Raw genomic sequence first — 24,895 nt, forward strand, 5'->3', positions numbered from 1 at the left:
CCCAAATCAATGGGGATAATCTTAACATTGTTAACTGAGGAGGAGTTCCCAAAAAGAATGAAGAAAAGATTTATGAAAAATACTCAAAAGTTACCAGCCTTTAGGCACCTCCCAAAACATGCTGCAGTCCATACACCCGAGGAAGTTTCCAAGTCTAATAATTCTTCTACCTAAAGCTTAATCTATTGTGACGTTCCCAACAATGTAGGAGACAGCATAGATGGCAGACAGAGTTCAAACATCACCGATCATCATGCCTCTGCCCTTTAAAGCAGGAGGACCTCCCTGCATACCAGGTATTCACTAGCCCATGAAAAATGAACCACACGCACTTGCTGTGTGTTTGTGGCAATCACCCAGACCCTCTCTTTACCCCTTCATCTTCGCCCACCCTCTTTAATTTTTCCTCAGCTGCTGATCTTATCTCGATCTGGCTCTGAACTATCTCCTATCCCAATTTTTGGACACTCGCTGATCTTCAAAGTATTTATAACTCAACGTCCTATGCGGGGGCAGGGCTCCCAGTGAAATGCAAACTCGACTTCAGTCCTGGAGGTTGCCCAGCTAGACCCACCCAGCTCTCTGCCCTCACTTCCACCTCCCGGACGGGACGGGAGGGGAACCAGGAGATTGTCTCAAACCTAAGTTCTCTAGACCAGTGGAAAAGTTAGGGCTGGGATGGGGCTTTCATCTGCTGAGTTATGGAAGTGAATGCTCAACTTTGTACCTGTAAGATCCAGCATCATTTTGAACAAAACTGAATTTCTCGGCTTCATTATATGGAACTGTACAGAGCAGTAATAAGGAATGCAAAAGGCATGATTTATGACCCTGCACATACAGAAGATTTAATTCTGCCTTTTGCCCAATGGCCTATTCATTGTGTGAGCAAAGTCAATACCAATAATGAAATGTGGACTGAAGGGCTAAATCAGTTCAATAAAATGCAATAGAAAGACTAGAGGACTGAGTAAATTTGGAAAGGCTAGTGCCTACATGATTAGTATTTGGACAACAGGTAATTACAAAAATCAATACCTGTATATGAAAACACGACAGGCAGCCATCCGTCACAAAAGGAGAAGCAATTACCCATACTTTGGGCTCTGAGGAAGGATGAGAGAGCAAAATAGGTCTGTGCAGAATCCTTATCAGCGGTTGCGTGTGTGTGTTTGTGCACATACATACGCACACTTCCCGCTGCAAGAGAAGGGGAGAGAGCAAGGGAAACTCCCGATTGCTTACTCCGTATTTTATTTAGGCCTTTTGCCCTGTCCCTGTCCCTTTGGCTAATACCTAACAACTTCTGTCTCATTTTGTCAACTTGGGACCAGGATGTACCCTCATTCCTACACAACCCTTCCCCCTTCCTTCTCTTCCCAGCCTCACAGGTCCCCCGGGAATATTATCATGGGCCAGGCAGTGTTTGCAGACTTTAGGAGGTAGAGCGGAGGGTTGCCATGGATAATGGGGACCGCTGCTCCAAGTGCCAGTGTGGGGGGGGACACTCCAAACAGTGAGAGGTGACAGGCAACCTTGAGGATACCCACAGCAAAATAAACAAATACACATACGCGTATGTACACACACATGCGCACACACATATACATATATATAGACACACATGCACACAGACACATATATACACAGAGACATACACACAGGTACACACAGACATATATACACGTGCACACATGGATGGATACACACACTGACGTATACACACATACATAAAATAAAACAGTCACTTTAGTGTCTTAACTGTGTTCCAGGCCAAAAAGAATGTGGATGAATATTTCCGCACTAAGCAGTTTGCATACATTAAGTCATTTAATCCGCACAAAGACTCTACAAAGAAGGTATCAGCATCTCCGTTTCAAAGATAAGAAAAGAGGCTCCAGAGGACAATCAGCTTGTTCAAGGTGACCGACTGGGGAGCAGGAAAGCCGGCCTTGGAAGCTCATCTGTCCGACATGATGCAAGTGTTGGTGGCCCCTTCATTGCATGGCCTCTTGTTCATCACCACAGGGCACCGGGGGTAATTCAGACGCAGCCACAAATAAGTCTGTGGCTGGTGTTGGGCAGCATCGCTAATGAGAGGCCTCAAGGCCAGTCCACAGGGCATGGACACGGAGCCAGTTAGACCAGTGGGTTCAAATCCCCTGAGCCACGATGCCTGAACTGCCTGACCAGGTGACCACTGAAATGAGGAGTCTGACTCCATTTCCTGATGTTTGACTTCTGATAGCTTTTAAGCCTCACCTCTCCCTCTTCCCTTTCAGCCCCACAGCTGAGCAAGCTGATAAGGAAGCTTGGAGCTTTCTCCTTTGGCACCAGCAGGAGGTTCACACCACCCAAGGCCCTGTCCGCATGTGAGAACCACTCCCTAGCAACCATAAAACCCCAAGCCAGTTTCCTTTCCAAAAGCTCTCTCAGGCATTTTTGGACCTTCCTGGGAGCCATCCTGCCCACCCCAGAAAGCCTCGTTGTGTGACTAATACAGCTTGCCATGCCCTCTTGCTGTGGGAGTGATGTCAGTAGTCTTCGCATCAGAGCCAGAGTTTGCATAAGAGTCCATCCCACTTTTTGGGGGGACACCCCAACACTCCTGCATCAATTCACACCAATGATAGTATGATATACTTTCATGACCTTTAGAGAAATCGTCAAAGTTGTAATTCTCAAAAAAGGATCATATGTGATCCCCTAATCAGAAATCTGCCCTTCATTTTGCATGGACATTTTATTTTCTGTTAAAAACAGAGAATGATTAAGATAACTTCCATTTCGGACAGGAGTCACATAATTTTAATATCTTTTTAGGTCATTTTAACAGCTGGTATTTTTCACATTTTAAATTTTTCTTAGATGGACAATATTTTCCTATATCTAAACATTGGCACTATTGACGCTTGGGGCTGGATAATTCTATGTTGTGTGGGCTGCCCTGTGCTGTAGAGGATGTTTTGCAGCATCCCTGACCTCCATCCACTAGATGACAGTGGTACCACCACAACCACTGCAAGTTGTGACAACCTAACATGTCTCCAGATGTCAAATGTACCTTGAGGACAAAATCACACCTGACTGAGAACCACGGTTCTATATTCATTCCACAAAGAAATATGACTTTCTTGATAAGAATGAGCGTGGACCAAGTCCTTTGCAGCCCCAGAGGAAGAGAAATGGAAAAAAGATGAAAAGCCACTAGGCTATATCTATCCCAATGCAAGCAAGCAAAATCTATAATAAATTGCAATTATATCTTAAAATCTCTTCTTTCCATTCTTAATTTAGACTCATCCTCAAAATTGCTTACATGCTATGAAGATCACTCATTATAGTTTATAAAATCTGTTTTTAAAAATTTGATTACTCAGCTGCTTGTATGCAAATGCTTGTCTCTCCTCTAAAAAAATATCAGTTAGCTGTGCTGACCACTGTGATTTTCCAGAAATATCACACACCATGATGTATGCACTTTACAGCTTTCCAAAAACACAGAGCATGTTAACAGTTGTTTACACAATGAACATAGAAAATAGTCTCTTTAGTGGAGCACTTATATCCGTTTTACATTCACTACTACTTTTGTAAATGGCTCAAAACAGTTGGTTATAACACAAAACCAGTTTATTACCTACAGTTTCCATTCCATCCTACCAATGAGTTCTCCAGGAAACCATAGCATCTACTGACTGTAATACTTTTTTTATAGTTTGAGGAGATAATAATTGATGCTTTGCATTTCTTTAGGATTTGGGGGCAGAGACGACTCCCAGAGATGGAATTGGGAAGAGGAGGACAAATCACACCCAAAGTACAGAAGTTGATAATCCAACCTCTGTTGACACTGGCATGTATTGTTGGTCCTCTATTCCTCAGTATTCATATATATAAAACAGGAATGTATGCGCAGGCATGCCAATTAATTAGATGAAAAGTGCTGTGTTTGAGTCATAAATAGAGATCTGAATTTTAAAAACTTTAGTTTTCTTATTTCTTTTCCGCTTCAACATTACTCCAAAAAATCTAAGTACTTATGAATCCGCCCCCATTCATTGGAGAATCCGAGTAGCACTTACCTCAGCTTTAATTTTATTGTCTCCAAAACACAGGTGTTGTAAATAGGCTGCAGCATTAGACTGGACCGAAGGAAACTGATGTTGCAACATCTGAATCACTTCAGGCAGTTCTGGGTCTCTCCACCCAAATTCTCTGAACAAAAGGAAGGCAGGAGAACATGAGAGAGAAATCCTACCATGTTGTTAACACAAAGTTGACTCATTTAGGAAATATACTTCAGCATTTACAAGGGAATACGTCACTGTTTTTTTTTTTTTTCCTACACATGAATCCATTTAAAAGATTTTAGAGATTTCCTTGAGTAAATAGTTTTTAAGTATATACATGTGCACACATACATATATTGATTATATAGATTATATGTACAGATAGTCTTAAATCTATCAACTTAAGTTACATGTTTATGAAGATTACAAAAAAATAACTTAGAATGGCACATGATTTTATTAACATATGTAGTTTTCATTTGGGCATAAATGGAAGTTTATAGAGTCACATTTATTCTAATATATTATTTCAACAGTCTGATTCAGGTATTGCATTTAGTTAAATTATCAGACAAGAAAAAGTATAATTGGAAGGGTCCAATCCTAAATGTGATACCACTATTATTTTTATTATTGTTGTTGATATTTTTATAATTTATTCTTAAAAAATAGATTCCCTACATGATCTTTGGGGATGAATGCATAGCAACATGACCACTTTATATTAATAAAAGGAAATTATTTAAAGACCTCCGCTTATTCACACAATGTTGATAACTTTCATGCATTGTGCATTTTTTTCTTGTCTCCTCTTTTTTATATCTGAGCTATTCTAAGAAACTGGTTGTCTATTTAATCTTAAGAATTATGCTCTAAAATATTTAAGTCCATTCTAAAACAGAAGCTTCATTGCACAATTATGCAAGTGAGTATTCTCTTATGAAATCCATCAGCTCAAATAGTTAGACCAAGGTGCTAACAGGACCAACTGGGATTCTATCCCTGTAGCAGGGAGCCATTTTTTAACTGAGAAATAAAAAAGCAACCTCTGAGACCACTGGCAAAAAATTGACCCCACAAGCCACAAAAGGGTTTATTTATCCGAAGGACAGGCTAGAAGAGAAATGAGGTGGCTTTGCAACAATCACCCTCAACCCCTGGAGACACAACTCAAAGTGTACATCCTATTGATGCCAGGTCGATGCTGCCATCTGGGAAGAGGAGGCATGAAAAATGGGATGGAGAAGAAACAGACAAAGGTTAAAAGTTTCCTTGTAGATTCTAACCTCTTCTCTTTATCTTTCCTTTATCACAACTGGTAGAGGTTGTCCAGCAAACCTTGAAACACGCTGGGGCTTCCTTTAGAGCAGCTATAGACACATTCTCAAACAGATATATAGTACAGTAGTAACACATTTGCTAAGAAACATGCTTAAATGATTGCTGATAATGGACAAACTATTAAATGCTTCTTGGCTATGTGATCACAGTAGAAAACGATTACAGATTTTAAAATGTGAAGCCTGTTTTTCTTTTTACTTTAATTTCCTTTTGTAGAATGCTTCTAAACCATGTCCGCGACTCAGAGATAGCACAGTGCTTCTTACAGGAGTAGCCCTCTAGAATTATATTCTTTATACAAATTAAATCAAAATGTACCAAATACCTGGTAAATTAAAATTAGATGTACAAAGACACTGGATGACTAAAATGGATTCAGTTAAGTCCATGGTTTTGGAAAGCGATTAGCAAAGAATTCATTTCAGTCTATTTTATTAACCAGACGGTAATTGCTCTATTAGACAATAACCTATATGGCATATATTAATGTCAACAGCACCTTGTGAACAAGAGCTCTAGGGAACAGACTTAGGGACCCTTTGCATATATGCACGCACATGTGTGTGTACACACACACACACACACACACACACACACAGAGAACCCAAAGTCAGACTGGAGGTATGAACATTCCAGAGAATCACGAGTCCAGGAGGAATCTAAGCCCACCCATTCACAGATCAAAAGAGAGGCTGTTGCCAGCTCTTTCCCCTTCCCCCATCCAACCCTCTGGAATCGCAGATGTCCCCTCCATCCTCACCTCTGCCCTCCCAGACCTAGTTCCTCACCCTTCATTCGGCTGGCCCTGCAGGTCACCTCCCACCTCCCACTCACCACTCTTCCCACTTAGGTCATTTAAGCATGCAGACATGCAAACTCAACTGTGTCACCTTCCTGCTTCATACCCCTCAGTGCCTTCCACTGTCCTTAGGACAGAGACCAGGATATTCCCACGGCCTTGGAGGCCTTGCTGGACCCACTCCCTCCTGCCTGGTCAGCTCCCTGTGGACATCGCTCCCTCCAGCCTCTGCTCCAGCTACCTGGCCCACCTGGCCAGTGGTCTCTCACTCAAAATCAGGCCTCCAGGGGCTCTTTGTGGCTTCCTCAGGCAGAGCCTAGCAGTGATGACACCGTCATGTTGTGGACCATGGCTGGTGACTGTCTCTGCCCACTCTGGTAAGCTCTGTGAGGCCAGGGCCACAAATCTTTCCGTCATCTTTGCTTCCTGGCTCACATAACACTCACTGGCACAAAACAGACACCATGCGAACGCGCTTTCGAAGAATGAAGGTACAAAGGAATGAAGGAAGGGCCTGGGTGGGGGGTGCTTCTGAAGTCCTACTGGTGACTCTTGGAAAAGCGACTGATGGTGCTTGCTCTTGCCGATTAGTCATTCCTAGCATGCCCACCCCGACACACACACACACACACATACACACACACACACACACACACACAGTCATTCTCTGCAACGCTCTCCTGAGCAGTCTTCCCTGTGCACTGATCAGATCCTATAATGCTGCAGCTTAAACCCTGTGGTGGCTCCCCACTGCATTCAGACAAATACGAGGGTGACATAAAGGTGGAACATTCATGGGGGTTCCTCTGGGGCAGAGTGAAGGGGGTGAGAGGGAAAAAGCTGAGATCACAAAGCAAGATCAGATCAGAAGACAAAAAAAGCTAGTGATCAAAATGACTTAATTGTCCCCTATCCTTAAACCAGCTTCCCAGGAATTGGGTTGGAATTGACTACATCTCCAGGCAGTTTACTTCTGATTTATTCTAATTGTTGGTCCCTCGGGACTTGCCCGGGGCAGCAGTTACCAGCTAAGAAGATACTACTGTTCTCAAACAGTCACCTCAATTTCACAAAATAGATGCTAAAGGAACACCTTCCAGCAGCAAGTCTGGGGGAATGATTTATATCCAAGCCTCTTTTTCTAGAACAGTTTTGTTCCGCTGAGATGAGATTCTATTTGAAATTTTTTGCTGATCATGGAGATGTACCCCAGGGAAATAGTGGGAGGTCTGGAGAAAATAACCTGTCCCACCCATTTTGATGAGAATTCAGTCTACGGCAGAGTTTCTTCACAGAAGCTCCTAATCCTTAAGGACAAGGCATGGCCTGCAAGACAGAACAGCTCTGGAAAGGACAGATACCGGTGGAGGAACAGCACGGGGACAGTATGGGGTCATATAAAGGAGCCTTATTTGGGAAAGTTGAGCCATTCCGGGTGCCTGGGCGTGGCTTCCGGGCTGCAGGGAGGAGGCTTCCTGGGAAGCGGGGACAGCTGGAGGCTGGGCTGAAAAGCAAGTCTGGGATGAGATCATAAAAGGGCTTTCACTCAAATACAAAAAATCTGCACTTGGTCTGTGGATATAGTATTGAGAAAAAGAAACCTAAGGAAATTTAGATTTGTTTAGACTTACAGAACAGGCAGAATCATCATCTTAAATAATAACAGAAGCACATGCTAAATGTCAGTTGTCAAGCATCCCTAGTCACACACTTTAATTCTTTAATCCTCAGCAAACCTTCTGTGGTTTATTTTCATTGTCGGGGGAAGAAACTTGGAGGTGTTAACGAACTTAAGCGGTGGAGCTGAAACAATCTCTAGTTGTCTGCTTTCGAATCCATAAACTTAACCATATATTAATAACTATGTTGCCTGCTGTGATCATTCTCTTGATACAATGTCTGAAACAGTGGTTTTTAAAAATACAATGTCTAAAAAATAATGTCTGAAACAGTGTTTCCCAGCGGATAATTGGCAATGCCTGAAGGCATTTTTTGTTGTCACACCTGGATGCTGCTGGCATCCAGTGGGCAGAGGCCAGGGATGTTGCTAAATATCCTTGAGTGCTCAGGACAGTCCCACACAGCAAAGCATTATCTGTCCCAAAATATCCTGAGAGCCAGAGCTGAGAAGCCCTAGCCCAAACACGTCCTGCGTTTGATCACTTTCGTAGAGCAAGCTTGTTAGAGACACTTCCCTCCTTGATCACTGTAATAAAATGAGCGCAGGATTGAGCATCAGTGTAATTGGTAAAGAGTTCAGAACTTGAACATCCGGCTGTGTCCTTCTATCCCATAACATAATATACGCAGAAGTCCTTAGTAAGCGAAAGTCCTAAACTGTTAAGAACCAGATATATTCTAGTAATTGTTACTTAAAGACTGCTACAAGGAATGTATTTTTCCCTAAAAGTTACCTTTTTAAAAACCTTATAACCTTTTACTGATATGTACTCATTTGGATATTATACGTATTTAAAAACTATTAAGTGTAAAGAGAGACATTGCTTTAGCTTATAGTAAAATGTGCCATTTTGAAACAATTTCCTTTCTTCCTAACTTCCCTTCAGAGGCAGGTGCTACAGTGGGCAAAGTTCTTTGGATGCAGCCTAACTCGGTTAGAATCCTGCTCCACCATTAGCCATCTCTGCAGGCTTTGCCTCAGGTCTGAGTCTTGCTCGCTGCTGAATCTCACCTGGCTGGCAGGGAGGTGTTCATTGAATACATGTGCACTGAGTTCACCTGTCATGTTGAGATGATAATTCCTACCTTGGAGTGTTGTTGGGATAATTAGAAATAACATATGTGAACCCCTTAGAGCAATAGCTGGCACACAGTGTGGGCATTCTAGGAAAGTCGGGTATCACATAACTAGATTAAGAAGAGAAGAGTAAGAAATAACAACCATCCACAATATCCTACAGAAGCCAAACTCATAGCTCTCATTTGTTATTGGGCTTCATTTTAGAAATGTTAATGTAACTGGAGAGTATGCAAATGTAACCTTTTCTCCATTAAAACTTGTCACACAGACAGACAATATTGTGACTAAATCCTCACTCTTATATGGACTATCTGAGTTGTTAAAATCACAGTGCTCAGCACAGCGCTAAACAGCAAAGAGTCTGAAATTCATTACTGTGTTACGCTGGCACCAAAACCAAAGACCTGATGCACTGTCAAAAAATTTTATCCACTTTCCCCATTCAAAGGAGTCCCAGGACGACCAGAGTCCTCATAAATTCAAAATATGATTTTCAGCAAAGCTTTATGTAGGGGGACACGGCTCACTTTGATCACAATCTAAACAATTTCCACTGAAAGCAGGGCTATATGGACACTATTAGAATGTATGAAAATCTCCATCATTTGTAAACTTTCGAACTCTAAAATCTGTAAAGACCATATTGACTTTGACTTTTCTATCCAGAGCCATGAGGCAGGCTGTTTGTTTTTCACTTGTTCTTGTTGATGGAGTTGGGAGGGGTGCAGGGGTGGCAGTCATAAGAAAGTTAGGCAGAAAGAGTTTTTAATAACAAAGTGGAGATACTTTCATTCTTGGTGAAGAAAGAAAATGTATCTAATGATAAATACATGGGAGCATTAATGTCTTAATCCCTATTCCTGGATAGTCCATAACCAAAACCAAAAAGCTGCTCTATGCAATTAACCACATAAAAAAAAAAAAAAACAAAACAACAAAAAAAAAACTTTGCCAGTATATAAACAGTAGCACTAGAATTATGACTATATGGAAAGCAAGCTCAATGGTTACATAGTTTTTAGAAAGAAATAGCTTTCTCCAAGCTTGACATGTTGAGAAAAATGAAATTCCCCAAACTGCATCCTAAGCATGAATCCCCTGTCGTGACTTCTGGACTGAGCCTCACAATGGCACAGCCACGGAGGCCCCTGGAGATGCACTCAGCCCACGGAAGCTAAGAGGTGCTCTGGGTCCACCCAGTCTGCAGCTCTTCCCTTCTTCCCTCTGGTTGGAGGGTCCCCTTCTCTTATGAAAGTTGTATTATTAGCTTTACTCATCTCTTTTCACAACAGATTGAGGCAACTCACATAGACAAACCACATACAACGACATGATAAACCAGAAATGAAAAATCAAGTACACAAATGTTATAAATGTAAGCATCAGTATATTTGCTTAATTTGCTTCAAGTTTAAGTTCCTTAGAAAGAGCCCTGCCAACAGGAGAGAAATTAATAGAGGTGAGAAGGGGCTGTTCCTGTTAGTTAAGTGAAAGGACAGAATCCCCACTGGGGAATCAGGAGGAAAGGGTCTGGGAAACTCTGTACTTGTCCCAACATTTGTGGTGGGTCTCTGGTTAGGACACTGTGGGAGGCTAAATAGTGAACCCCAATGTTATCAGGTCCTAATCCCTGGAACCTGTGGATGGTGCCTTATACGGCAAATGGACTTTGCAGATGTGATTAAGTATCTTGAGATAAGAGATTATCCTGGATTATCCGGTGGGCCCTAAATACCATCACAATTGTCTTTAGAAGAGAGGGGCAGAGGGAGATGAGACACAGAACCAGGCAATACAACATTCGAGCACAAGGCTACCCTGCTGAAGATGGAGGAAGGGGCCGTGAGCCAGAAATGCAAGGAATGCAATTCCACGAGTTGGAAAAGGCAAAGAAACAAATTTTTCCCTAGAACATCTACCGGGAGCATGGCACTGTAGACACCTTGACTGTGACAGAATGAGCCTGATTTTAGACTTCTGGTCTCCAGAACTGCAGGAGAATATACATGCAGATAGTTTTAAGCCACCAGTTTTGTGTTAATTCGTAATAGCAGCTGCAGGAAACTAATGCAGAAGCTCATTTGACCCCAGGACATGGCCCTTTTAAGCCTGGAAGGGACCACCCCACTGGGTTAAGGAGGTGGAGGAGCTGCTGGGCGTGTTCCAAGAGGTACCACCTCCAATTCCAATTCCAAGAGTCTTTGATGTGACTTCCAATTACCAGGCAGACTCTTCCATTGATTTACTGACATCCTGTCCACCTCTTGTTTATCAATTTGGAATTGCAACTTCCCTGACCTCCAGCGTGTTTCAGTAGGGCCTGGAAGCCTTCACTTCTGGCCATGTTCCTGCAGGCCGTCTGGCTGCCTGCGCTGTGTTAAGATTCAAACACGAACTCACACATTCCGCCAACCAATGTTTATCCAGCGGCCACCGTGTGACTGGCTACTGGAGATAGAGTATTCAACAGAGCAAAGGTTCCTGTCCTTGGGGAAGTTATTTGCAAATGGTCACCGGTAATTCATTATTAAGAGAGTAAAATACATTATTTGTCAGTGATAGTGGGTACTGGGTTGAATAGGGTCCCCCCAAAATTCATGTCCTCTTGGAACCTTACAGTACGACCTAACTCAGAAATAAGGTCTTTGTGGGTGTAACTGGGTAAGAATTGAGATGAGATCATATTGAATTGGGGTGTCCTCTAAGCCCAGACAGTGCCCTTGTAAGAGACAGAAAAAGACACAAACATTGAGAGAAGGCGACGAGAAGATGAAGGCCGAGACTGCAGTGATGCGTCTACAGGTCAAGACATGCCCAGGGTTCCCCGCAACAGCAGAATTGAGGAGGCAGGAATGGAACGGATTCTCCCTCTGAGCCTCTGGAAAGAGCCAACGCTGTTGTCACCTTGATTTTAGACTTCTGGCCTCCTGAACTCTGAGAGAATAGATTTCTGCTGCTTTAAGTCACCCTGTCTGTGGTGCTTCGTTATGGCCACCACAGGAAACTCGCAGAGTGTGACGGGAAAATAAAGCAGAGAGGAGACAGAGAATATTGCAGGCTGTGTGTGTGTGTGGTGCCGTGGGGTAGGGGGGTTGTTATGATAAATACAGTGGCCAGGGAAGACTCTTCAGAGAAGGTGACACTGGAGCCTGCCTGAGGATGGTGCTGGGTGGAGGAGGGAACAGTTCAGACATGGAACATTCCAGAAAAGGGAGTGGCAAGACTCTGAGGCAGGAGTGTGCTTGGTAGGTCAGAAAAGAGGTGAGAAGGCCAGAGGATGAAGTGGGGTGAGTCCCAGGGACCCAGGTGACACAGGATGTGGTGGCTGTCACAGGCCCACGGCTTCTTCACCAAGAGACAAGGAAGGCACTGGAATGCCAGGAGCTGATCCATGTTTTTAAAGGATCTCTTGGATGGTGGTTATGTGGATGTACCCATCTGTCAAAACTCATTAACTGCCGGCCTGAAGCAGTGTTAATTACAGCCCCACAGGGCTGAGTCCACAAAAGGCCTCCCCTGTGTGTCGACAGCAGGGGGTGGGGGGAGGGGTGGAGGGGACGATGGGGTTGGGGAAACGGAGGCTCCGCCTAGGTCTGGGCAGAGGGGAGTCTGGATGCATCTTGAAGACAGGGCCTGGGGACTTCCTGATGGAGCACAAATGAAATGTGAGTAAAGGAAGAGCCGCTCCAATAAGCCCCTCTCTCCCTCCACCCACGTAACTGGTGGCCAGGGCCAGGTGGGCAGTTTGGTGGGGCCGGGCCACCCTCCTGGGGACTGTGATCCATTGTTTCAGAATAAGACGGAACAATTTCAACTGGCAAGTATTCTACTGGCTGCTAAAGCGAAGAGAGAGAAACAGTGGAATAATAAGAAAATTTGTTATTTCTGAAGTATTGTGGGTACTAAGTACTTACATTAATCTTGGCCAAGCAACGGGCTTCTCTGAATTCAATTTGTTACAAGTTAAGGGAGGAAATAAAATGATTAGCCCAAATTTATGCTATTATTTATCATTTTTAATCACACGCAGTTTAAATATCAATGAATTTCTGCTTCTGTTGAAGACCTAAAGATTCTAAAAGACCATTAGATTACAGGGGATATTATCAGTTATATCATAATACTATGCAGTGTCACTTAATTTGAAAATATCGTTCATTTCTTCTAGACTAGACTTTTTCAGTAAAAATGTGCTCCACAATGAAAAATTTGCTTCCTATGTATAAGAATTTAGTAGCCCTGGAAATTCTAACAGGTTCTGTTTGGTGATAATAGCCCAAGGGGAAAAAGTACAAATAAGTACTCATAAACTTCACCCTGTAAACTATAACGACTTTATGGAAAATGTTGGTGTTCTACCACGATTTTAAAAGCCCAGGATGCTTCTTAGAAAATCTCCAAGACCTGTGAACCTTGAGTGGGAATAACAGGAAGGGATTTGATGCCCAAGATACTTGGATTAGGTAAGTGCACGATTTAAGAATGTTCGATTAACAGTTTTTACTTTGTCAACATTAGGAGAAGATCAGGATTTAGCCTCAGGATTAGATTAAAAATTTGAGAAAAAAACATAATGGCCTTAGTCACCCTTAAAATGTTTTATACACACACACACGTGTGTGTGTCTATAATATATAGACATATATATTGTGTGAATATATTATATGTATAATATATATTAGTATTATATATTATAGTATGTGTGTATGTGTGTACACACACATAAATACACACACATAAATATGTATTTTAAATAGAATTCGAAGTTAAACAATAAACTAGAAATACAGTGTGTATAAACCATAGAATGGAGCAGACTTTCTTATAAATTAGGTAATCATATCATTTGACAATTCTCAGTGAAAAAACAAAAATGGTGTGTTTGGTGAATCTGTTCATGAAAACTTCTAAACTTCTGGTCGAAACCACCATGATACAGCTAGATGTATTCTCCCTACCAGAGCACCATCTCTGAAGATTCCACACTAGGCTCTGTGTTTCTGTAAGCAAGAACCCGTCCTGTAGCACCTGTCATGGTGTCTTTACAACATAACTCTGGAACACATACTTGGGGCCAACAGCTTGCCAGAATCCACTCCTGGATATACCTTTATTTAACAATATCCACTGTTGACTTTAGTCCTGAAAATGTTGTAGCATGTTTCACACAGTTTCATCTTCGTCACCTTATTTTGATTCTCCAAAGAATGCCAACTCCATCTATTTCAGATAATATTGAGCAGAGATACTTCTTTTAGGAAAATCTTAATAGAATCTAACAAAATTTGGTCTAATTTGGTCTAACATTTTAGTCACTTGTCTCTCCAATGCTCACAGGCTCTAGTTCCAAACATTGGTTCCTGCCCTTGGATTGCAGTGGACAATACAGTGGAAGCAGAATTATCTAACAGAAAAAGCATGTGATCTAAAAGGAAGAGGGTCCTTCTTACTGTTTCATGGATTAATTTCCTGCAGGACACAGGTCATGTGGGGTGGTCTTCAGGGAGAGTAAACTTCAAAAACAAGTTGCCAGCCAAGTCACTGCCAACCATCCAAGACCAATAGGGTCGCATCTGTGGTTGGACAAAGTTAGGCTTATTGCTTATAACAGGAAGAACGCACACTATGGGGAACTGTAGGGCATTTTAATAAGATGGCTATTAAAATAGACGTATCAGATTTGGCTTGCAGTAGGTGCTTGGGGGCAGATTCAAGGCAGCAGAGCTTTGTTCTGGATTGGGAGATACCAGGATGTGGGGAAATTCTGTGACTGGGCATCTTAAAGAATCTTATCTAGAAGGAAGGAAATACAGAGCAAAGCTCAACCTGCGACTGTCTAAGAAACAGCAGTCACCCATATGAACCAGGCTACTATGAGTTGTCTGATCCCTTTTGTGGTTTGGGTGACATTCGTGTTTTGTCTGGGATGACTGTGGAGGGTCTTGATTTCATTGTGATCCATCATCAACACCGTGACCTTGCTTGGTTGATGATCTGTGAAAGGGCTTGTGTTCAACAGAACAGCAAGAGCCAGGTGTGGGTGCCAGTAGCTCCTGGCAGCAGGGGTGACGTTTCTCCTTGTCATCAGTTGGGCCCGGGGCTACCCAGAGAGGAGATCCAGGGGATATGGAAATGGAAGGGAAGATGCGACAGAGAAACTTCCCATCCTGGCTCTCACTGCTGCTGTGGGAGTGTCATTCTGGGGGTTAGAATCCTGTTCTCAAGCTCTGTCAACAGGCTAGCAAAAGTACGTGTTAAAGGAAAAGAAATGAAAAGAAAATCAACCAGTTGTTTTGTCTCCATGAAGTCACACGCTCTTTTTTTTTTTTTTTTGGTATCATTGTATTTTGAAATCTTGTAGACAGCAAGTCTGACACTTCAAATATAATTCTTGAAGAATGACTTCATGGATTATATTGTTTTAACCTGAAATACATTAGGAATGGGAGGAAAGCTTTTGATCATTGTTATTTAGCTGCTAGAATAAGAAAACAAAACAAAACTACAGCCATTTAGTTAGGTCTATTGTTACCAGTGGCCATGGGAAAAAACAACCAAAGCACATAAGTGTATTGTTTCACTTTGTTCTTAGAGGAATTCTAAAGAAGATATGATTACTTTGGCACACTCTTAATATGAGAAAAAAAGAACTACAGTGTCCAAGTGGCAAATCACAATTACATTTCATTACTAGACATCAAATACAAAGGAATTCCTTAGGCATTTTCTTTGATCATATTTACAGGACTATAAAACTATTGATCTGCCTCCATTTCCAATGTTTGCATTTTTCTAAATATAAAATGTGAAGAATATTTTCACCCTTCAGTTTGACTAAAATAACTAACAATGGACCATGGATGAAAGGGGTGTGGAAAGGCCAACTGTATACTATTATCATGGATGATTCCATGTCTGTGCAACTGAATACATGAGCAAGGTTCTTTTTAAAGTGCAATAATAGTTTTTAGAAATATTTATTTAAAGATAATGATGTGCAATTACTTTTCATTTCTACCTATTGGTAAAATTGTAGACTAGTCTTTTATCATGTCAGTGTCTGCCTAAATCTTGGTAGAATGCTTGCGATTAATTTGAAAATTAATTGAAAAGCTTTCAATGGGTCTAAAGATATCTTCTCTTGTTGCTGCCACAGAAGAGATTTGACAACAGGAAAAGAGTAAGTGGCAGAAAAATACAGTTTTATTTATGCAAATAAAAGCATATGTTATCTATATTATCTTTTTCACTAGTTAAGAATATGGTTTCTTTATTAAGCATTTTTTATTCACTAGAAAAACATTGTTTTAAGTTCTGTCTCCACAGCAGCCAACTGAAACCACTAAAAAAAAGAATTTTGATCTATGAGAATATTAAGTGTTGTACAGGTTATTTTTTAAAAATCAAATATTTTTTCTTTGTGATAAGTGACTGAACACAGTAAGTGGTCCAAGTATTTCAGCTGCTTGACTTTACAGAACGTCAGAGGTTTCCAAAGTTTATTGGTTCACGGGCCCCTTGTATCTCCGTCAGTGTTTCAGGGTGCCCCTGGGCCAAAGAATGCCTGACAGTTCCATTTATTAAGTCGTTAGGTCCATACAGCTGAAGAATTATTATCTATGTCCTAACAAGGTAGTGCTTTGGGGCAATGAGCAACTTCTCAAACCTTGGAGTCAGATAATGTCATCTTCATTTCCTCTGCTATATTGATTTTCACTTGGTACTTGCTTTTTATCACAGAAACCTTTGAAAATCTGTTTTGTAAAGTTATGACATCATTAAAAGGATGTGGCACAACCAAATTTTGAAACTGAACTAACTCGAGATCATGCTTCACGTGGTGTCTGACAGATATTGCTGTGTTTCTCTTGAAAATTTGACATACCCCACGGAGCCCCTCTGCGTTTGCTATGTCTCCCTGGGGCAGCCTGGTGCACAGTTTGGGAACAGCATGGTGTTCACAAAAGCTAAGACCTGAACCTCAATGAAAAGCTGTAGCAAAACGAACAATTGTTGGGGGAAGGGCAAATCATCTGTACATGAATAGGAAGTTTGTTTTGTTTAAATTTCAAATTTCCATTAAGTGACGAATAGATAAGTCAAATGAACATACACACTTGACATCTGGGAAAATAGATTTTCAATCATTTCTAAACAATTTCTTTTGTAAATGTTTTGAAATGTATCATTTTATAACTTTGAAAGACCTAAATCCTAGCATTTCTTAATGGTTCCTTACACACTTAAAAGATACTACAAAATTTGGGGAAAATACCAACATTTACAATTGCTTCCTATTTTTTTTACCTTAGTAATAGTATAGTACAAAGGGATCATGCAATGCTCATGACAGAAACACCACTTTAGTGGCGGTTCCATTACTGAAAGTACTTCTTTTATTATATTCAGCATGCTCTTCACAGTGTCAAACTGCTCTTCAATCTTGTGCTTGATCCTAAGGGGCCTCCTACACACCCATTTCTTGCCCTTTCTACAGGGCCTTTGTTGGGCTACTGTGGACGTAGATTGCAGAATGGGAAAGCACATGAGGGACAACAGAGCCAGAGAAAGCAAATGAATTAGGCGATGTGAAAACTCCGCTGTCTGGTGAGTGTCACCAACACCTCTTGTAAGATATCACTGCACTGGAGTGATCAGAAATTGGAAAAAAATGACACTATGTTCACTATTAAATGATGGATTTAATAATCAGAGATATTATCTCTTGTACCCAACATTACTTTATAATAAGCACTGACATAATAACTTCCTTTCGCACAAGCAGAAGTCAACGTGGTGCGAGCTCACCTTTGTTGAGCACGTCCTATGTCGCTAGGAACTGCTCGTATTCCTCACCCATGTAATGTTCCCCACGTTCCCACCAGGACGGTGCCATTACTATCTCATTTTATAGTTGCAGTAACTGCAGCCCAGACAGCCTCAGCAAACCGCCTCAAGTCTCAGAGATAATCAGCCGAGAGAGGCAGAATGCACCGCAGATAGACTCTCCCCAGAGCCCACGGTCTCAGCCAGGATGCTCACAGTCTCAGCAAACATTTTTTGTCATTATTTTTATAAGCCACTACAAGCCACTACAAGTTGGGCAAAAGTATGGGATGTGTATCCCCCAGAAATTTCACTAGGAGAAGATAAAATTCATCTAATGTAAGACTAACACCATATGTCTATTATGTACCTTTCAACTGTAATTGCTTTTTTCCTTTAAATCAAGAGTTGTGTGATTAAAAAATATCAGGAACTCACACAAAAACATTTTACGTCACTGACTTTTAAAAAGCGATGACACTGTTTGCAAACAAACATCTCTATTATGCTTTCTCCATTTAAACGTTCAGGCAACCTCAATCTAAGAATTCCGGGACCCGAGAGCAGGTGATGGAACAGAGAATGAAAGGTCCTACCAGGAGGAAAAAATACCAGTGCTCCCAACTGGTTCTTACTCACTATCCTTTTCTTTCATGATCCCATCTCTAAATTTCACTTGGCTCCACACTGGGCCCATCTCTCCAATCTACAAATTTGTTATGTTCTGCATTTCTGTGGGTTTTGCAAGTCACCTGCAATTCATTCGACTAATGACTATGATGTACAAATACAAGAGACTTTCTAGGTACTTATTTCTATACAGAGATATGCTATTTGTTAGTGCAGCAATTTAAAATTTTCCAGATAAAATACTTTTTCCTAATTTGTATTATTCTGCTAGCTTTAGGGTTCTCCTGGTTTCATTCTAAAAGGGACTTGCTAAGATAATGAAAATCTGTTGGTGGTACTTAAGACAGATATTATCTTTAAACAAGGTCTGATATAAAACACATCCTTTTGTACTCTGAGTATATTCATTTATTGATATTTATTTACTTAGTATAATATATTACCTTGCCCCAAAACTATTTAGTATTTTCATTTAAAATCCACGGATGGCCAAAAAAATGCTTTACACCACGTGGATATGCAGAAAGTGATGACTGTTTAGTCATCAAATCTAGTAAGCTAAAATCTTGACAGAATTTTTTTAAACTTACAAAAATCACTCCAATATTAATATACAAGGCTTAGCAGACTGATAAGGTTTAGTAGTTGTTCAATAAAAGTTAATCCACTTTTCTTCCCCAAAACTCTATGCATTAGGTTTGATGATTATTTCTACTTCGTAGATGTAGAACCTGAGTTTCAGACGGCTTAAGTTACTTGCCTAAAATTGGTAAAAGAAGCCTCTAGTCATCTCGGCTTTCCCTGAATCCACACCCTCTGCTAAATGCACGAAGCAGAGCCCACCCCATGCTGGCTGTGGTTCTCAGGGATGGTAAAGGAAGCTGGATATAATGGCAGAATTTGCCTGGGCACAGAGGAGTAATTTAATCATAAGTAGGACAAAGAACACCATTCCTACCTTGCACAATAGAATTGGACACAGTCAAATTTTCTGGTTCTCTTTAGGGAGTGTTTTGCCTCTGTTTGCATAAGTATCAGAGATGAAGGCTGTGCTCAGAGGCAGATCTCAAAGAAGGCTTCTCTTCCACTAGGTCAGAGGAAAAGCACATTTCCTAGAGTTATGAGAACATTCAGGTTCATTCTATGCCAGTCGGTGCACGCAAAAACTATAAAGCAGAAGATGTGGTCTGGAATTTTTTTTTTTTTTTTAGACTTCAAGAGGTGTGAAGTCTATAAAATAGTTCTCTGAGCTAGGAGAAGCAGGCGTCATCGTCATTTGCAGACTTGAAAGCACATAAGATTGATGAAAATATTATGCACATTTTGATAGCCCAGAACATAAACTGTAAGAGATACGACATTAGATCAAAAACACCGTCAATTCAGTCCAATCTCACCAAGTGGTGTGGGTTGTTGTTGTTATTTAAAACTTATCTTCTGGGTGATGCTGGAGCTAAAAGTGTAGGGATGCATTTTAAGACACCTTCTCTTCATCTTCTGTTATACACGTGTCATCCATGAGTTTTTTTCTAAATATCCCTTGACCTATTTATGTTTTAAGTCTTTACAATACTTGAGACTTTGAGTTTACTGCCTATTATGTGATTTAATACTTCCTTTGTGGTTAAACAGAAGAAGGGAAAGAGGTTTGAATTAACTACACGGGGGAAAAACCCAACACTAAATCTTACTTCATGAGAAATGTCGGTGTCTCCCCAATGCAGCGTGGACTTGTCAGGTCTGGGCTCCTTCCTGTGACAGCTGGGCCTCCAGCTATTTCCAAACATCACTCCTCGAGAGCAGACTTTCTACATGCTGGTTTTGCACAGAAGCCAACCAGAACTTTAGACAGGCAAGTGAGCACATAGAAGCATCTTGAAATCCTAGCATTTCTCCTGTTCATTTAGCAGCTAGGGAAGTTTCAGATACTTTTTGAAAAATACTTTCTTAGAACTAAAATCACCATAATATTGTAACAGAAGAAAAATTCAATCTTGTCTCATGTTCTCATTTTCTTTGAAACGTGAAATCCATAAAGTTACGCACTCTAGCAGGGCACAGATGAAGGCAGGGGCAGGCACGGTTATCTTGGAAGAAGACAAATACTTCTAAGGGACTGTTTCATCATTAAGTGTTGGTGGAAAGCTACTCTGGGAATAAAAGAATGGTTTTGAAGCTCCGCCCAGCATCCAATCAGTCAGAAGAGTTGGAAGTTCGCTTTCCATAATATTCCCATTGCTGGAGCCCTCTTGCTTTGAAAACTGTGATGGTTTCCTGATGGGCTCTGTCACCCAGGTTATAACCCCTGCAGTTTCTCCCACACATCAGGGCCCCTGAAAGGCTTGAAAAGGCAAACCACGGCACCTTACTGACCTTATAACCACCCTCCATTTACATTGTCACTCACAAGACTTTGCTCCAGAAGGCCCCAGATTTTAGCCACTGCTTCGTCCCTGGCTGTACAGCCTGCCCCCTATGTGCCTCTGTGCATGCCCTACGCCCACAGCAAACTATTTATAGCTCCAAGCTGTGCCGCTTCTTCCTTGGCTAACCACCTGCCTGGAAGATGCTGGCTTTGTTCAAGCCTTAGCACTTGTAAAAGTCTTTTCCTGATGACCAGGAAGTTGATAATATTCTTAGGCCATATTAGTGTGTTACACAGATACTTAAAATATCATTTGTGGGTCAGGCCACTTGGGAGAAAATGCTATCTAGTTTTTGACACCATGGACATTTCCCTGGCCTTTCAAACAGAACTGGTAGCACTTGTCGCATTGAAACTTTACACTTATCTGTGTAATTGCATAATGACAATTTCCTCCACTAGACAGCACACTCCAGAAAGCAGGGTTCATGCTATTTTTAACTCATAATTATGTTCCCAGTGTGTAGCACACTGCTTTGCATACAATAGGCACTCAGTGAACACATGAAACTATTCCAAAGGAAAGACAACTCAAAGACAAAAACGATAGTGATGATAGAAAAAATATATATGCAATAGTATATGTGATAGTATAAGTTGCTTGTTATCTTGCTTACCATGCCTCCTCCCTGACCCCAATCATTCATTCACCAAACCTTTACTGAATGCCAGTGAGGCATAATGAATAAAATAACATCACCTCAGCACCACTAACATTTTGAGTCAGATAATTCTTGGTTGGGGAGGGGAGGCTGCCCTGCACCATACGATGTTTAGCAACATCCCTGGCCTCTACCACCTGGATGCCAATAACACCCCTTCCTCCCACATTATGACAATTAAAACTGTCTCCAGATATTGCCAGTGTCTCCTGGAGGTGAGGTGGGGGGAGCAAAATCATCCCTATTGAGAACCACTGGTGTAAGGTAATATTCCTGATGCAGCAAGAGAAAGGTCACAGGAAACTGATCACCCCTGGTCATACCACATGGGCCTCTGCAGACTTATTTCTTGCTGATAACATTGCCAAATGGTACAGCAACTGGATCTCAGTGAGTCTGGTCTAGAATTGCGGGTAGAAGGAAAGAAGGAGTGGGAGAGGGTACACAGTAATTACCTCCTGCTACCTTTGGTTCAGGTATCAGAGTGAATGATTAGCCATCAACCCAGCATGACGTACAGAAAACCAAGCGTGATAGGGCTGGGGGAGGGTGGTGAGCAGACATTCCAGGTGTTCATCAGTCACCCTAACAGCAGCCTGATGGCTGCCGGGTCTCCTACAGCACGTCCTGCCTTCCCAGTGCTTCAGGAGCTGGCTGGGCGATCGAATGACTACTCGATGCTGGCTCCTTACGGGTAGCTCTGCCGTATGTGCATATTTGAACAAAAAGGTACCCAAATGTCCCTGTGCCAAATTAACTCTTCTCGTGCATTTTAACATCATCATCATTCTCCTTGCACCCTGACAGGCCCTCTTCAAGGAACAGAGAGGGTGGAGCATTTTCGATTGTTATATTCCTGGGGGTGAATAACGCCCTTCCACTGATCCGGTGTCTCAATCAAACTTAGATTCTCTGGGAGTCAGAAACTTTCAGCGCAGCACCCGTGAGAGCTGTGTCAGCAGGAAGCCAGGTGAGTACCTTAGGCTGAGTGGATTTCCTCTAACGAACCCCAGACATCAGAGTGGCGCAAAACCCCTCCCATTAGGGAACTGGCACGTGCTGCATCTCACAGCGTCCACGGGCCGGGAAGGCGGCAGACATATGGTCCAAAGAGGGGCTGGAACGCTGGCAAAGCTGAGAGCATTCGGAGGGGCTGGCTCGGCCCAGGCTCTCCTTTCCTTCCTCTCCCTAGAAGCATTGTGGCCTCCATCTGGTCATCCTAAAAATCCTTTGAAACATTCACTTGTCAACATTGCAACTACTCTTCAGGAGCCTGTGCTCAGACACCAGTTGGCTCAGTGAATTACTCAAGGTCACGTAGAAAAATCTTACAAAAGCTGAGAGAGACTTCCATGTTCCCATTCCTCCTCCAAGGCAAGAGAAACTGGTCATTGCGTCTTTATTAGATTAAAATCACCCAATCTCAGTAAGTTTCACTTTGTCTAACTCTCCTCACTTTTGCACAAAAAAGGTTTATTGGTTTTTCTTTTAATTTGAAGAGGTTATGAAAAATACTACTCAGTAGTTTTTTTCATCTCTGAAGCAGAAGAAAAGTGATTTCATCTGAGATTGAGAAATTTAAAAAATAATAAAAACCTAAGAATTTTAGGTCATCTTTAACAACATTCCTATTCTTAGATTTCATGAAGTCTTGTCCGAGGTGCATTTAAAGAGAAAAATTCTGTACATTCTGTACATTCTCTATAATCGTTTTTACTTCTGATTCCCCTCTGCATACAAAAGATCAGCTCATGAGGACATTCTTGTGTCTCTCTCCTGCACTGCATCTATCCCCAGTATATGAATCAGTGTATCTTTTTATAGAAGGTTATGCTTTAGTATCAACTGGGTTGGACTACAGGATCCAGTCATTTAATCAAACGCTAACCTGAATGTATGTTGTAGCTGTAGTTACCATCTACAGTCAGTTGACTTTAAGTCAAGGAGATAACGTGGTGGCCTTGTTCTTGCCCTTGACAATGTGGGTGGGCCTCATCCAATCAGTTGAAAGAGGAAAAACAGGTTTTTAGAAGAAGATATTCTGCTTCAAGACTGCGGTATCAACTCCTATCTGAGTTTCCAGGCGTCTGGCCTGCCCTGCAGATTTTAGACTTGCTAACCCCCACAACCATTTGAGCCAATTCCTTAAAATCTCTCTCTCTCTCTACATACATATATATATACACACCCACACTTACACGCGCACACACACACACACGTGTATGTACATATACAAGTGTCTATTGGGATGTTTACTCTTGGGATACTCACTCTTAGATCCTAGATCCAAGCCGCTATGCTGCACAAAGACCAAGCCATGCAAAGCAGGTGACTGGTCAGTTGCCTCAGCTGCGCGCACAGGTAATAGCCAACCACAACAGCCTGCATGAGAGTGTGCCATCTTGGACGTCCAGCCCTGTGGGGCCATTACATGGCTGTAGCCCACCAACACCTCACTTCACTGCCCAAGGAAGACTGCCCAGCTAAGGCCAGTCTGCACAGAGAATCATGAGAAGCAATGAGCCATTATCCTTTTAATCCACTAAGTTTCAGAGTGGTCTATTATGCAGCAACAGATAACCAGGACATGCAAACATAGCTTTTGTTCCATTATTCTTAAGTCATGTTTGCATTTGTTTCCCTAAAGGATAGTCTTCATCCCACTTAATGAAAAATGGTTTCTTATCGAAACTATTCAAGAAGAGAGTGCAATATGTACAAACAGCACCTGGATTTTATTAAATTCTTTCTCATCAGACAGGAATAAAAGGTCTGAAAAGAACCACCTTGAGACCATCAGCTGGTTGTTAACAACCCTGAAAGTCAACCTCAAATGGATTTAGCTCACTTGTTTCAAGACTATGGTGTTAGAAGGCATTTCATCTCCTATGCTTTTTCACTAATATTTTTAAAAGGATAAACACATTTTAAGCTACTTGGAAATCATCCTGAAATAGAGATACTGCAAATGCTACCTAATTTTTCCAATTCATCTTCCAATTCACCTTCCCTATGCAGCTTTGCATGTGGTAAGTAAAATAATACATCAGGCTGTTTTGTTACAAGTTGAGGTGGCCCTTCCTTGAATGACGTGTTCGTGTCTAATATTTACTGCTTTGAAGTGATGTAGATACGAAAAGGAGTAGAACAGACAATCAGAATGAGAAGAAAGAAACAGAGCAGGTAAACAAATGTATTTTACACTGACCAACAAAGACTCATGTGCACAGGTTACGAGGACAAAATGATATTTCCCAGTGTTTAGACCTCTTTGGAAGACCTGGTCCACAAGATGTTATTAAATAACAAAGTGTCATTGAAATATATAATGACAGATTTTACATTTTTTACTTTTTTAATAGGCTAAATTTATACACT

The 24,895-nt window shown here is 41.5% G+C and overlaps 1 protein-coding gene across 5 annotated transcripts in view; it reads right to left on the reverse strand.

Moving 5' to 3' along the window:
- CTNND2 (catenin (cadherin-associated protein), delta 2) overlaps positions 1–24,895 on the reverse strand; it is a 694,597-nt gene that overhangs the window by 280,810 nt on the left and 388,892 nt on the right. For all 5 annotated transcript variants that reach the window (XM_012650021.1, XM_012650019.1, XM_012650020.1 and 2 more), the window contains one exon: positions 4,086–4,218. In XM_012650021.1, the coding sequence (XP_012505475.1) occupies positions 4,086–4,218 (133 nt within the window). The remainder of the gene's footprint in view (positions 1–4,085; positions 4,219–24,895) is intronic.

Source organism: Propithecus coquereli, unplaced genomic scaffold, assembly GCF_000956105.1.
Source record: "Propithecus coquereli isolate 6110/MARCELLA unplaced genomic scaffold, Pcoq_1.0 Scaffold309, whole genome shotgun sequence".
Classification (NCBI taxonomy): domain Eukaryota; kingdom Metazoa; phylum Chordata; class Mammalia; order Primates; family Indriidae; genus Propithecus; species Propithecus coquereli.